Here is a 14,722-nt window from a genome sequence, read left to right on the forward strand (position 1 = left end):
TAAGATGGTGACACAAAGCACTACTGATGTGCTCAATTCCTGGACTTCTCCCCTGTCACAGTCTAGGAGGTGAAGCTTTGTTTGGAGGCTTATGGACACAGTTTAGGTAAAAGAGAAGTGTCAGGTCTGATAGATGAAGGAGGGGACTCCGAATGAGGACCGTAGAAACACAACCTCCCCACCTTCATCCCTCGGCCTTCACACACCTCCCCTGCTATCAGCTATCTGAGACCCTGAGCATCATGGCCAGATATGAGTCATCCTTACTTCTGATCTACAGTTTCCAGGAAGTAAGGACTTAAGTTTGAGGGCCTGGCCTATGGCGGGTGGAGGGTGGATTCCCAGCGCTGGTCCAGAGTCTAGGTGAAGACTGAGCTCGGACTGAGGCAGGGGCCGCTCAGCCCATACCAAAGAGGGCTGCACCAAGTCTCACTGCTGCTGTAAGCCCTGGGAAGCCCCGGCAGAGCCATCAAATTGAATTTGGCCCGGGAAGTCTCAGGGATGGAAGGGCTTTGGTCTCAGGAGTAGCCCCTGCTTGCAGATGGAGAATATCTCAGTCCTGACAGCAGTGAAGTGAATGCCCTAAGTACTGACTGGGGACCCCTCCCCATTTAGGGGTGGTATCACGAAGCAGAGTGCCTATGTATCTGGGAGGCTCCGGCGAGGGAGTAGTCACGTATGTGGTACCCTGACTTTGCCCCTCCAGGGACTCGTGGTATTCAGGACTTCGCTCTGAGGCTGAACTACCCAGGTTATTGGTGGGAGGAGTCCTGAGTTCTACCCAGACCTGAGCAACGACTAAGGTGGACACTGACTCTAAACTTAAGTTCTCATAAATTCTGGCCCTTTTCTATGTAGAAACCTAGAGTATCTGTGAAGATGAGCAGTCTTCTCACTTCTGTCTGGAGAGTTCAGAGAAGTGAGGGTGTTGGACTAAGTGAATGACCTCAATTATGCCAAGGTAGGAGGCCCAGGGCTTCAGAGGAGTCAGGGTGAGGACCCTGAAAGAACTGATGATTGCACTCACCCACCAACAGGGGAATCAATAGAGAGTACCCTCTGTACCACCCTCACCCACTGCACAGCACTGAGAAGCCCAGGCATGGAAGTCAGGTGTATGTGAACCCTCCATTCGGATGGTATGGGATTGGTGAGAGCCTTTGTCTGAGAGGAGGTACACCAGGGCAGCAGACACGTGTGTCCAAGGCTCTACATAGAGCCAAGGAAAGACCCTGAAAGAGGACAGAAAACCCCAGTGAGCCCAGGACAGAGTTCCCTAGAGCTGACTGCTATGGGTGCCCCCTGCCAGGGACACTGGGCTGAGGTACCTCTTCACTTCTTCAGGTATCACAGGAAGATGAGGACCAGCCTCTGGGGTATAAGCTTAGAGCCACACAGAGGAGGGGGCCCTGCGCCTGCCAAAAGTTGATACGATTGTCCTGAATATGAACCGAGAGGACCCCCACCCTCCAGAATGGAGGGGGGTGTCCAGAAGGACTAGACTGGCCCACTGTTCCTCAGCCTCAGGAGGCAGCTAGCAGGGCTGGCAGGCTGCAGCCTGAGACTCACCTTAATTATTTTGACAGAGTATTCAGAGGACAGAGTGATCAGAATGGGAGTCCTTTGGGTTTGCAGAGCAGTGCCCGCGTGGCAACCTGAAGAGTGGGCCTTCTTAAAGGCCAAGTGGTGCCTCCCTGCCGCGGGCATTCACACCCTCTCTCTCATCCTCTCTCCTCTCTGCCCAGATCACGTGCTGTTCTACCTGCACTCCTGCCTGTTGTCCTGACCACAGTCACCATGCCTCGGGGTAAGAAGGCTAAGCTCCACACCTGTGAGAAACGCCGCCAGGCTCAGCATGGCACCCAGGATCTGAGGGGCACTCAGGTCACTGCCACCACGATGGAAGCACTCTCATCTTCCTCCAGTCCTGGTCCTGGGGTTGATGCTAAGAGAAAGTCCGGTGCTAGGTCTGGTAACCATCTCAAGCGTCCTCGGGGGGCCCTGGTCACCACCACTGTGCCTGCAGGTGTTTCTCCCACAAGATCATCCAAAAGAGCCCTTGGGAAAATTGGGAAAACACGTAATTCCTCTCAGGCCCCTCTCTCCAATGTGCGGTCTGGAGAACACTCACTAACCAGGCCGGCAAATCTGTTGGTGCAGTTCCTGTTACGCATGTATAAGACAAAAAAGCCCATTAGGAAAGCGAATATGCTGAAGATTATTGATAAAAAGTACCACAATCGATTCCTCAGGATCCTCAAAAGAGCTTCTGACAGCATGGAGGTGGTATTTGGTATTGACGTGAAGAAAGACAACACTGCCAAGCATTCTTATGTCCTTGTCAGCAAGATGAATCTCCCCCGCAATGGGATCGTGCACCGTGGCAGGGGTTTTCCCAAGACCGGTCTCCTGATGAATCTCCTGGGTGTGATCTTCATGAAGGGCAACTGTGCCACAGAGGAAGACATCTGGGATTTCCTGGGTAAGATGAATATCTATGCTGGGAAGAGGCATTTCTTATTTGGGGAGCCCAAGAAGCTCATCACCCAAGATTTGGTGCAGCTGAAGTATTTGGAATATCGGCAAGTGCCCGGCAGTGATCCAGCATGCTATGAGCTCCTGTGGGGTCCCAGAGCGCATGCTGAAACAAGCAAGATGAGAGTCCTGGAGTTCCTGGCCAGGATTAACCGTTTGGATCCCAGTGCCTTCCACTTTTGGTATGAAGAGGCTTTGAAAGATGAGGAAGAGAGGGCCCAAGCTAGTGGATGTCCCAGTGTTCCCCCAGCAGTTCCTTCCACACCTAGTGAAGCTGAGGCAAATTCTGCACTTCGTGGCTCAAGAGAGTAGTCAGTGTTCCAAGTAGTATAGGACTGGATGTCACCGAGGATTCATAGTGTAAAATACCTTGGTGTTCCTGTTCTGTATGGGGAATTGATACATAAACCTGTGTTTTTATGTTTTTGCTACTTTTCAAATGTTGCTTCTAAATGAAAGCTTGTCTAGCATATATGTGTACAAATTCATCAGTCACACTTAACCATTTTTTGTTGGTCTTAAGGATAAGAGTTTTTCTGTTGTGTAAAAGCAAAAGGGGAAGCTTCCATCTTATTTAGTAAGCCAGTGAAAGATAACATGGCATTGCAATATGTTATTTCCTTGAAAATACAAAACAGTAAAATATGTGGGATCAAGAAATAGAGGAAAAGGAAGATGGTCAGTATTTGGTTCCCTCATCCCTTGTACTCTGTGTTTTACAAAATTATAAGCAACAGTATATGCCTGGTTAATTCAAAATGTTGAAATAAATTCTAATAATTTCAACCTCATGCTCACAGGCTCATTTATTCCCCAAACATGAACTGAGCCTCTGCTCATAGTAGGCTCCATGCTAGTACTTGGAGAGCTGAGAAAAAGATCTAGCCACTGACCATAAAATTATAGAGTCGAGAAGCAGCTGTCATGTAAAGGAAATGGTGACATGACAGCAGTCAAATGTGAATTCCCTGATGCAAGGGAGTGGTGGGCCTCGGGAAAGTATAAGTCCTTCAGTGGGAAGTAATTATAAGTTGAGTGCATGGCGGGCTGGATGTTTGGTAATCGGACCAGGGACCAGGTTCTCACATGGTGGGCTGCATAGTTTAAAGACAAAGCCTCGGATGGGAAACTGCCCTTAACAGTTATAGGTACACTTCACTCTGTTGTGCTTTTCTTTATTGTATTTCACAGGTACTGCTTTTCTTTTCTTTGTTCTTTTTCTTTAACAAATTAAAAGTTTGTGTTAGTCAACCTTGCTTCCAGCAAGTCTTTCAGCTCCATGTTTCCAACATGGTTTGCTCACTTCATGTCTGTGTGTCACGTTTTGATACCTCTTGCAATGTTCACACCCTCAGCAGCAAAAATGATGGACTCAGTGAAGGCTCAGATAATGATTAGGATATTTCTTTTAGCAAACAGGTGTTTTTAATTAAGATATCTATATTGTTCTGAGGCATAATACTATTGCCCACTTAATAGCCTGCAGTATAGTATAAACATAAATTTTATGAAAACACTGGGAAACCAAAAATTTCTTGTGACTCAATTGTGATATTAACTTTCCTTTGGGCGTTGGAAACCAAACTTGCAGTATTTTCTGAGTCTGCCTGTGCTTTGGGATTGTGAGTAAATCAGAGAGAAATCATGTGAAGCTGGCATGGAATGTACCCTGTGCTCTTGTTCCAGTACAGGTAAACACTGTGCAGATTAGATGTTCTATTCATGTTTTCTCCTGTCTGTGGAGTTTCCCAGAAATCAGGGTGGCACTCCCCTGAGGTGGGATGATGCCTTGAATGTGCTGGACTGGTGCACTCTGCCCTCAGTTGGGGAGCCAGAACCCACACCACTAAAAAAAAATAATAATGATAATTGAAATCAAGTTATCTTGATTGTAATTTGGCAAACAATAGGGAAGGAATAGACACTTGTGGGTGGTTAAATGAATGAAAGTGGGAGTGGTTTATGAAAAAGGGCAAGTGAGAGATAGGTAAGTTTGGGGCCCCTGAAACATTTTGGAGCTTTGTGTTACATCCACTGAGGGTGTCTACCTCATAGTGACTTTCAGTGGCATACTCTTAACTGGGATATGCTAGTTTTCCTTGCTAACCAGGATTTTTCTGATAAAGGGTCCTTTGCCCTTGACCCCTGCTTATTCTTTGACATCTCCTGGGTTGAAAATTGAATCACAGTGTATTGGGTTGAATCTCCGTGGACAAATTGATCACACTAAGGACTGGCATCCTTGGCAGTCTCAGGACAGGCCAGGCAACGGGCCAGGCATTTTATAGGCATTATTCTCAGTCCCCAAGACAGACCTTCTGAAACCCATTTCACAGATGAAGAAATTGAGGCTCGCAGAGTTTGGTAAGGTATTCAGTTTCTCACAGTTCTTAAATGACAGTTGAAAGTAGACTCCTGGCCTAAATAAGTCTGATGCCCACACTTTGCCATTCCTCCTCGCCTGAGGCCAACTTTGTGTTCCTTCATTTGCCTTCCTTCTGATCGACTGGTCCAGCATGTATGTCAGGTGATAAAAAGGAGAACTCTGTGCCCAAAACACTGCATGGAAATATGTAACCACAGCAATAAGCATATCAAAATAACTGAGAAGTCTGAATAAAGCAGAGAAAGGTAATATTTAGTAACAATGTAATCATCTACATATCCAAAGTCAGAGAACCCAAATGATCAGGGGCCCAGAAAATCATGCTGGACAGCCCCTTGCATATGGAAGTTAAAACCGTTCAAAGAGAAGTTACACAAAAGGTGAAGTGTGGCTCCTAAAGAGAAGGGGTAGATGAAAGTGTTTTATCCTTTGTCAACACATCCATCCTGCCTTGCCTTACAACTTCCCTATTTCGCAGCACTCCTGGGACGGGAACCTGGTCTCTGAAGGGTTTTCAATAGGGAAACGGGTCAAAAGGTTGTCAGGATGTGTCCTTCCCCAGGAAGACTTTTAATAAAGAAATAGGAACCAGGAGAAAGAGGCCCTTACAGGTGGGCTGGGGAGGGTAACATGCCCCAGGCAAAGTTCTCAGCCTGAACAATCGCTCACTTAAAGTTCAGGGTTCTCAGGGACTTGTGACTCCACCCTAGGAGGCTGTCCAGGTCAGCAGACCTTTATCTGAGGTTGGCTGGCTCAGGTCAGTAGAGAGAAATATTTCTAAGGTGTGCCAGGAGGAAGGAGAGCAGCCCTGCCAAGCCCATATCAGCAGAGACCTCACGGAATCCTCCCTGTTGGCATGGCAGATCCTTGTAAATGTCAGGCAGAGATGGCCTCATATCCTTCTCAGGGGTAACAGAAAAGTGATGAGCTTGATTTGAGACGGAGGTCTCAGGTCAGCAGAGGGGGAACACTTAGGCCTTCACCTGAGTCAGATTTAGGGTACGGAGTCAGCACCCCCAGTGGGATCACCATCATATGCGTTCTCAACCTGCCTGATGCAGTTGTCACTCATGGCATGGCAGGTGTGGTCAAACAAGCCACCCTCACATCCTTTTGGATCTCAGGAAATGAGAGCCTTTCTCTGTAGAAATGTTCTCAGATCCACAAAGAGGGGAGCCTCGGGTCCTGCCTGCATCCAAATCAAGCTAACTGAGGATTGAGGGGCCCACCCACTTTTGGATAGAGGGGTAAGAGGGCCTGGCCCTGCACTCAAGACTGAGATCCTGAGAGAAGGGTGTGGGACTGAGCCACCACCCCAGGCCCCAAAGATTTTTTTAAGTTTCCTTTTTTAAAGCAGTTTTAGATTGACAGCAAAATGGCGCAGAAAGTACAGAGAGTGCCCATATGTGTTCTTCCTGGACACGTGTACAGCCTCCCCCACTGTCAGTGGCCCCCAGTAGAGTGGGCTGTTTGCTACAATCTAGGAAGCTACTTTTGGAGAAGGCAATGGCACCCCACTCCAGTACTCTTGCCTGGAAAATCCCATGGATGGAGGAGCCTGGTAGGCTGCAGTCCATGGGGTTGCTGAGGGTCAGACACGACTGAGCAACTTCACTTTCACTTTTCACTTTCATGCATTGGAGAAGGAAATGGCAACCCACTCCAGTGTTCTTGCCTGGAGAATCCCAGGGACGGGAGAGCCTGGTGGGCTGCCATCTATGGGGTCGCACAGAGTCGGACATGACTGAAGTGACTTAGCAGCAGCAGCAGGAAACTACTTTAGCAAGCAGTCCTGACCTAGCACACTTACTTGCTTACTTGCGTTACCTTCGTTCTTGGTATTGTACCCACTGTGAATATAGACAAATGGATGATGACTTGTATCCAGCCTTATGGGCTTCCCTGGTGAGTCAGCAGTAAAGAATCCACCTGCCCATGCAGGAGACACAGATTCAATCCCTGGATGGGAAGATCCCCTGGAGAAGACAGAGGCAACTCACCCCAGTGTTCTTGCCTGAGAAATCCCATAAACAGAGGAGCCTGGCAGGCTACAATCTGTGAGGTTGCAAAGAATCACTCATGACTGAGCAACTAAACAACAGCATCCACCCCTATAGGGTCATACAAAGCAGTTTCACAACAGCAAAACCTCTCTGTGCTCTGTTCATCCCTCCCTCTGCCCATCCGCACCCAGTCCCAGGCAACCATTGGTCTTTTTACTGTTTCTATAGTTCTGCTTTTTCCAGGAGTCATGTAGTTGGAATCATGCAGTGTGTAGCCTTTTCACATTAGTTTCTTTCACTTAGTAATACACATCTAAGGTTCCTCCATGTCTCTTCAGGGTTTGGAAACTTATTCATTTTTCACACTGAACATTATTCCATTACTTATCCTGTTACCTGCTAAAGGACCCCATTGTTGCTTTTTTTAAGTTTTGGAAAATATGAGTTAAACTGCTATAAAGAACTGCATGCAGGTTTTGTGTGGATGTAAGTTTCCAGCTCATCTGGCTAAACACCAAGGAGCATGACCACTAGATCATAGGGTAAGAGTATGTTTGTTGTTTAGTCGCTCAGTCATGTCTGACTCTTAGCCACCTCATGGACTATAGCCCACCAGGCTCCTCTATCCATGGGATTTCCCAGGCACGAATACTAGAGTGGGTTACCATTGCCTTTTCCAGGGAATCTTCCCAACTCAGGGATCGAACCCATGTCTCCTGCAATGCAGATGGATTCTTTACCATTGAGCCACTTTGGAAGCCCAAGAATATGTTCAGTTTGTTAAAAGAAAAAAAGCAATTTATTAAGGTATGATTGACATACAATAACCTGTACATATTTAATGTATACAGATTGATGAGTTTGGAGTTAAGTCTACTGTGAAACTACCACCACAGTTTATGCCACCAACATATCCACTACCTCCAAAATTTCCCTCTCACTCTTTTTAAAGTTTATTTTTAATTGGAGTATAGTTGCTTTACAATATTGCGTTGGTTTCTGCCATACATCAACACGAATCAACCATAGGTATTCATATTTCCCCTTCTACTTGAACCTCCCTCCCACCTCCCACTCCTTCCTACCCCTCTTGGTTATCACAGAGCAGTGGTTTGAGCCCTACATCTATGTCTCCATTCCTGACCTGCAAATACATTCATAAGTACCATATCTCAAGATTCCATATGTATGCATCAGTATACCATATTTATATTTCTCCTTCTGACTTAACTTCACTCTGTACAATTGGCTCAAGGTTCATCCAGCACATTAGAACTGACTCAAATGTGTTCCTTTTTATTGCTTAGTAGTTTTCTGTTCTATATATATGTACCACAGCTTCTTTATCCATTCGTCTATCAATGGACACCTAAGTGGCTTCCATGTCCTAGCTATTGTAAATAGTGCTGCAACTAACATTGGAGTTCAGTTCAATTCAGTTGCTGAGTCGTTTCCGACTCTTTGCGACCCCATGAATCGCAGCATGCCAGGCCTCCCTGTCCATCACTAACTCCCGGAGTTCCCCCAAACTCACGTCCATCCAGCCAGTGATGCCATTCAGCCATCTCATCCTCTGTCGTCCCCTTCTCCTCCTGCCCTCAATCCCTGCCATCATCAGACTTTTCCAATGAGTCAACTCTTTGCATGAGGTGGCCAAAGTACTGAACTTTCAGCTTTAGCATCGTTCATTCCAAAGAAATCCCTGGGCTGATTTCCTTCAATGGACTGGTTGGATCTCCTTGCAGTCCAAGGGACTCTCAAGAGTCTTCTCCAACACCACAGTTCAAAAGCATCAATTCTTCGGCGCTCAGCCTTCTTCACAGTCCAGCTCTCACATCCATACATGACCACTGGAAAAACCATAGCCTTGACTAGACGGACCTTTGTTGGCAAAGTAATGTCTCTGCTTTTGAATATGCTATCTAGGTTGGTCATAACTTTTCTTTCAAGGAATAAGCGTCTTTTAATTTCATGGCTGCTGTCACCATCTGTAGTTATTTTGAGTAGATGTGTCTTATTCAGTTATGGCTTCTTAAGGGTATATGCCCAATAGTGGGATTGTTAGATCATGTGGTAGTTTTATTCATAATTTTAAGGAATTTCTATACTGTTCTCCATAGTGGCTGTATCAATTTACATTCCCACCAACAATGCAAGAATGTTCCCTTTTCTGTACACCCTCTCCAGCATTTATTGTTTGTAGCTTTTTTGATCATGGCAATTCTAAGAGTTGCTTTGTCACCCTTTATGTTTTCTGTGTGTGATAAGAACACTTATCATAGTATTTGCCCTCTTAGAGAGTATACAATATAGTATTCTTAACTATAAGCTCTATATTATATAGTAGTTTCCTAGAAGTTATTCATTTTGTATAATTAAACTTTGTAACTTTTGATTAATACTGAGAATTGGAATACTGCCTGCCATATCAGTGAATAAACATTGTCAGTTATCAACAGTTGCAGCCCCCACAGATGGTGAGCCTTGAGGGAACACAAGATGTAAAACTATGGGATACAGATAGGTGAGGTGCATATCAGAGGAATGATTTCAGTGAGCCCCGATTCTTGCATCTTCCCATACAAGGAAAAGCGCTAAAGTCCTTCACTTGGGTTATCTGGTTTTCCTTCATTTATGATAATCTTTTGATATTCAGACTACCCGCCCTTTGTTGAAAAACTTCTATATGACCTGGCTACTCCCCTCCCGCCCTGGCTGGAGCAGTTTGAACTCTCAGGGTTACTCGAGATGTTGCCTCCTGGGTAGAAGTCCTAAAGGTTTCTACCAAATAGAACATAGCTGTCAACTATTAGGTTGCCAATGTTTTTTAAGTCTACTGCTCCTTCCCATCCACCTTCCCATAGCCTCCGGCAACCACCACTCTATTTTCTGCTTCTTTGACTTTGACCATTTTAGATTGCTCCTGTAAATGTCATGTAGTATTTGTCCTTCTGTGTCTGGCTTATTTCACTATAGCATAAAGTCCTCTAGTTATATCCATGCTGTCATAACTGGAGAGGTTAGCTTCTTTTTAAGGCTGAATGATATTCCATTATATGTATATTTTACATCTTTATCCATTCATCTGTCCCTGGACACTTAGGCTACTTCCCTTTCTTGGCTATTGTGAATAGTGCTGCAATGAACATGGGAGTGCAGAGTTCTCTTCAAGGTTCTGATTTCAATTCCTCTGGATAGTAGTGGAATTGCAGAGAATATTATGTGATATTTTTGATTTTTTGAGGAACCTCAATACTGTTTTCCATAGTGGGTGTACCAATTTACATTCCTACCAGCAGTGTTGAATATGTATAGTTTACTAAGAAACTTGCAGACTGTCTTCCAAAGTGGTTACCATTTTGCATCACCAGCACCAAGGAATGAGAATTCTTGTTGATTCATATCCTTACCAGCATTTGGAGTTGTCAGTGCTTTGGATGCTGGCCATTCTAAAAGGCATGTTGTGATATCTGCTTGTTTTGTTCTTTTTTTTTTTTTAATTTGCAGTTCCCTAATGGTATATGAGGTTATTGATATTTCTCCCTGCAATCTTGATTCCAGCTTGTGCTTCTTCCACTCCAGCGTTTCTCATGATGTACTCTGCATATAAGTTAAATAAGCAGGGTGACAATATACAGCCTTGACGTACTCCTTCTCCTATTTGGAACCAGTCTGTTGTTCCATGTCCAGTTCTAACTGTTGCTTCCTGACCTGCATACAAATTTCTCAAGAGGCAGATCAGGTGGTCTGGTATTCCCATCTCTTTCAGAATTTTCCACAGTTTATTGTGATCCACACAGTCAAAGGCTTTGGCATAGTCAATAAAGCAGAAATAGATGTTTTTCTGGAACTCTCTTGTTTTTTCCATGATCCAGAGGATGTTGGCAATTTGATCTCTGGTTCCTCTACTTTTTCTAAAACCAGCTTGAACATCAGGAAGTTCACAGTTCACATATTGCTGAAGCCTGACTTGGAGAATTTTGAGCATTACTTTACTAGCGTGTGAGATGAGTACAATTGTGTGGTAGTTTGAGCATTCTTTGGCATTGCCTTTCTTTGGGATTGGAATGAAAACTGACCTATTCCAGTCCTGTGGGCACTGCTGAGTTTTCCAAATTTGCTGGCGTATTGAGTGCAACACTTTCACAGCATCATCTTTCAGGATTTGAAATAGCTCAACTGGAATTCCATCACCTCCACTAGCTTTGTTCGTAGTGATGCTTTCTAAGGCCCACTTGACTTCACATTCCAGGATGTCTGGCTCTAGGTCAGTGATCACACCATCATGATTATCTGGGTTGTGAAGATCCTTTTTGTACAGTTCTTCTGTGTATTCTTGCCATCTCTTCTTAATATCTTCTGCTTCTAAAAGTTGGCTTAAAGCTCAACATTCAGAAAACGAATATCGTGGCATCCGGTCCCATCACTTCATGGGAAATAGATGGGGAAATAGTGGAAACAGTGTCAGACTTTATTTTTGGGGGGCTCCAAAATCACTGCGGATGGTGACTGCAGCCATGAAATTAAAAGACGCTTACTCCTTGGAAGGAAAGTTATGACCAACCTAGACAGCATATTCAAAAGCAGAGACATTACTTTGCCAACAAAGGTTCATCTAGTCAAGGCTATGGTTTTTCCTGTGGTCATGTATGGATGTGAGAGTTGGACTGTGAAGGAGGCTGAGCACCAAAGTATTGATGCTTTTGAACTGTGGTGTTGGAGAAGACCCTTGAGAGTCCCTTGAACTGCAAGGAGATCCAACCAGTCCATTCTGAAGGAGATCAGCCCTGGGATTTCTTTGGAAGGAATGATGCTAAAGCTGAAACTCCAGTACTTTGGCCACCTCATGCGAAGAGTTGACTCATTGGAAAAGACTCTGATGCTGGGAGGGATTGGGGGCAGGAGGAGAAGGGGACGACAGAGGATGAGATGGCTGGATGGTATCATTGACTCAATGGACGTGTGTCTGGGTGAACTCCAGGAGTTGGTGATGGACAGGGAGGCCTGGCGTGCTGTGATTCATGGGGTTGCAAAGAGTCGGACATGACTGAGTGACTGAACTGAACTGAACTAATGGTATATGATGTGGAACATCTTTTCATATGCTTGTTGTCATCTGTGTATCTTCCTTGGGGAGGTATCTATTCATATATTTTGTCCATATTTTGTTAGGTGTTAGTTTTCTTCTTATTAATTTTAAGAGTTCTTTGTATATTTTAGGTTAGAGTCTTCATCAGATATGTCTTTTGCTAATATTTTCTCCCAGACTGTGGCTCATCTTCTTGTTCTCTTAATGGTATATTTTCACAGAGCAGACGTTTAAAGGGAGTGAAATCTAGCTCATCAATTATTTCTTTCATGGATCCCCATCACTCTTTCCTATGATGGTGTTTTGTTGATTGGTTGATTGCTATGTGAAACATCTTTTTTAATATAAATTTATTTATTTTAATTGGAGTCTAATTACTTTACAATATTGTAGTGGTTTTGCCATACATTGACATGAATAAGCCATGGGTATACATGTGTTCCCCATCCTGAGCCCCCTCCCACCTCCCTCCCCATCCCATCCCTCTGGGTCATCCCAGTGCACCAGTCCTGAGCACCCTGTCCCATCCATCAAACCTGTACTGGCGATCTGTTTCACATATGATAATATACATGTTTCAATGCCATTCTCCCAAATCATCCCACCCTTGCCCTCTCCCACAGAGTCCAAAAGACTGTTCTATACATCTGTGTCTCATTTGCTGTCTCACATATAGGGTTATCATTACCATCTTTCTAAATTCCATATATATGCATTAGTATACTGTATTGGTGAAGGCAATGGCAACCCACTCCAATAATCTTGCCTGGAAAATCCCATGGATGGAGGAGCCTGGTAGGCTGCAGTCCATGGGGTCGCTAAGAGTTGGACAGGACTTCACTTTCACTTTCATATTTCACTTTCATGCACTGGAGAAGGAAATGGCAACCCACTCCAGTGTTCTTGCCTGGAGAATCCCAGGGACGGGGGAGCCTGCTGGGCTGCCAGGGGGTCGCACAGATTCAGACACGACTGAAGCGACTTAGCAGCAGTAGCAGCATACTGTATTGTTGTATTTCTTTCTGGCTTACTTCACTCTGTGTAATAGGCTCCAGTTTCATCCACCTCATTAGAACTGATTCAAATGTATTATTTTTAATGGCTGAGTCAAATTCCATTGTGTATATGTACCACAGCTTTCTTATCCATTCATCTGCTGATGGACATCTAGGTTGCTTCCATGTCCTGGCTATTGTAAACAGTGCTGCAATGAGCATTGTGGTACACGTGTCTCTTTCAATTCTTGTTTCCTTGATGTGTATGCCCAGCAGGGGGATTGCTGGGTCATATGGCAGTTCTATTTCCAGATTTTTAAGGAATCTCCACACTGTTCTCCATAGTGGCTGTACTAGTTTGCATTCCCATGAACAGTGTAAGAGGGTTCCCTTTTCTCCACACCCTCTCCAGCATTTATTGCTTATAGACTTTTGGATAGCAGCGATTCTGACTGGCGTGACATGTTACCTCTTTGGGGTTTTGATTTGCATTTCTCTGATAATGAGTGATGTTGAGCATCTTTTCATGTGTTTGTTAGCCATCTGTATGTCTTCTTTGGAGAAGTGTCTGTTTAGTTCTTTGGCCCATTTTTTGATTGGGTCGTTTGTTTTTGTGGAATTGAGCTGCTGCAGGAGTTGCTTGTATATTTTTGAGATTAATTCTTTGTCAGTGGCTTCGTTTGCTATTATTTTCTCCCATTCTGAAAGCTGTCTTTTGACCTTGCTTAAAATTTCCTTTGTTGTGCAAAAGCTTTTAAGTTTTAATTAGGTCCCATTTGTTTATTTTTGCTTTTATTTCCAATACTCTGGGAGGTGGGTCATAGAGGATCCATCCTGCTGTGATTTATGTTGGAGAGTGTTTTGACTATGTTTTCCTCTAGGAGTTTTATAGTTTCTGGTCTTACATTTAGACCTTTAATCCATTTTTAGTTTATTTTTGTGTATGGTGTTAGAAATTGTGTTAGTTTCATTATTTTACAAGTGGTTGAGCAGTTTTCCTAGCACCACTTGTTAAAGAGATTGTCTTTTCTCCACTGTATATTCTTGCCTCCTTTGTCAAAGATAAGGTGTCCATAGGTGCATGAATTTATCTCTGGGCTTCCTATTTTGTTCCATTGATCTATATTTCTGTCTTTGTGCCAGTACCATACTGTCTTGATGACTGTGGCTTTGTAGTAGAGCCTGAATTCAGGCAGATTGATTCCTCCAGTTCCATTCTTCTTTCTCAAGATTGCTTTGGCTATTCGAGGTTTTTTTGTATTTCCATACAAATTGTGAAATTCTTTGTTCTAGTTTTGGGAAAATACTGTTGGTAGCTTGATAGGGATTGCATTGAATCTATAGATTGTTTTGGGTAGTATAATCATTTTCACTATATTGTTTCTTCCAATCCATGAACATGGTATATTTTTCCATCTGTGCATGTCCTGTTTGATTTCTTTCTTTTTTTTTTTTATTTTATTTTTAAACTTTACATAATTGTATTAGTTTTGCCAAATATCATAGCGTTCCATCTATAGGTCTTTTGTTTCTTTGGGTAGATATATTCCTAAGTATTTTATTCTTTTCATTGCAATGGTGAATGGAATTGTTCCCTTAATTTCTCTTTCTGTTTTCTCATTGTTAGTGTCTAGGAATGCAAGAGATTTCTGTGTGTTAGTTCTGTATCCTGCAACTTTACTATATTCATTGATTAGCTCTAGTAATTTTCTGG

General features: G+C 43.9%; 1 protein-coding gene across 1 annotated transcript; it reads left to right on the forward strand.

Annotated features, from left to right (window-relative positions):
- The first annotated feature begins 1,751 nt into the window (after positions 1-1,751).
- LOC113887694 (melanoma-associated antigen B3-like) lies at positions 1,752-3,321 on the forward strand. The gene has a single exon (XM_027534875.1). It carries the CDS (start codon positions 1,798-1,800, stop codon positions 2,845-2,847), a length of 1,050 nt encoding a protein of 349 aa, XP_027390676.1. The 5' UTR covers positions 1,752-1,797; the 3' UTR covers positions 2,848-3,321.
- Positions 3,322-14,722: the final 11,401 nt, after the last annotated feature.

This window comes from Bos indicus x Bos taurus, chromosome X (assembly GCF_003369695.1).
Source record: "Bos indicus x Bos taurus breed Angus x Brahman F1 hybrid chromosome X, Bos_hybrid_MaternalHap_v2.0, whole genome shotgun sequence".
NCBI classification, from domain to species: Eukaryota; Metazoa; Chordata; class Mammalia; order Artiodactyla; family Bovidae; genus Bos; species Bos indicus x Bos taurus.

Bases quoted from the DNA above. Each gene is read 5' to 3' on its own strand.
- LOC113887694 (XM_027534875.1), top strand. From the start codon at position 1,798: ATGCCTCGGGGTAAGAAGGCTAAGCTCCACACCTGTGAGAAACGCCGC.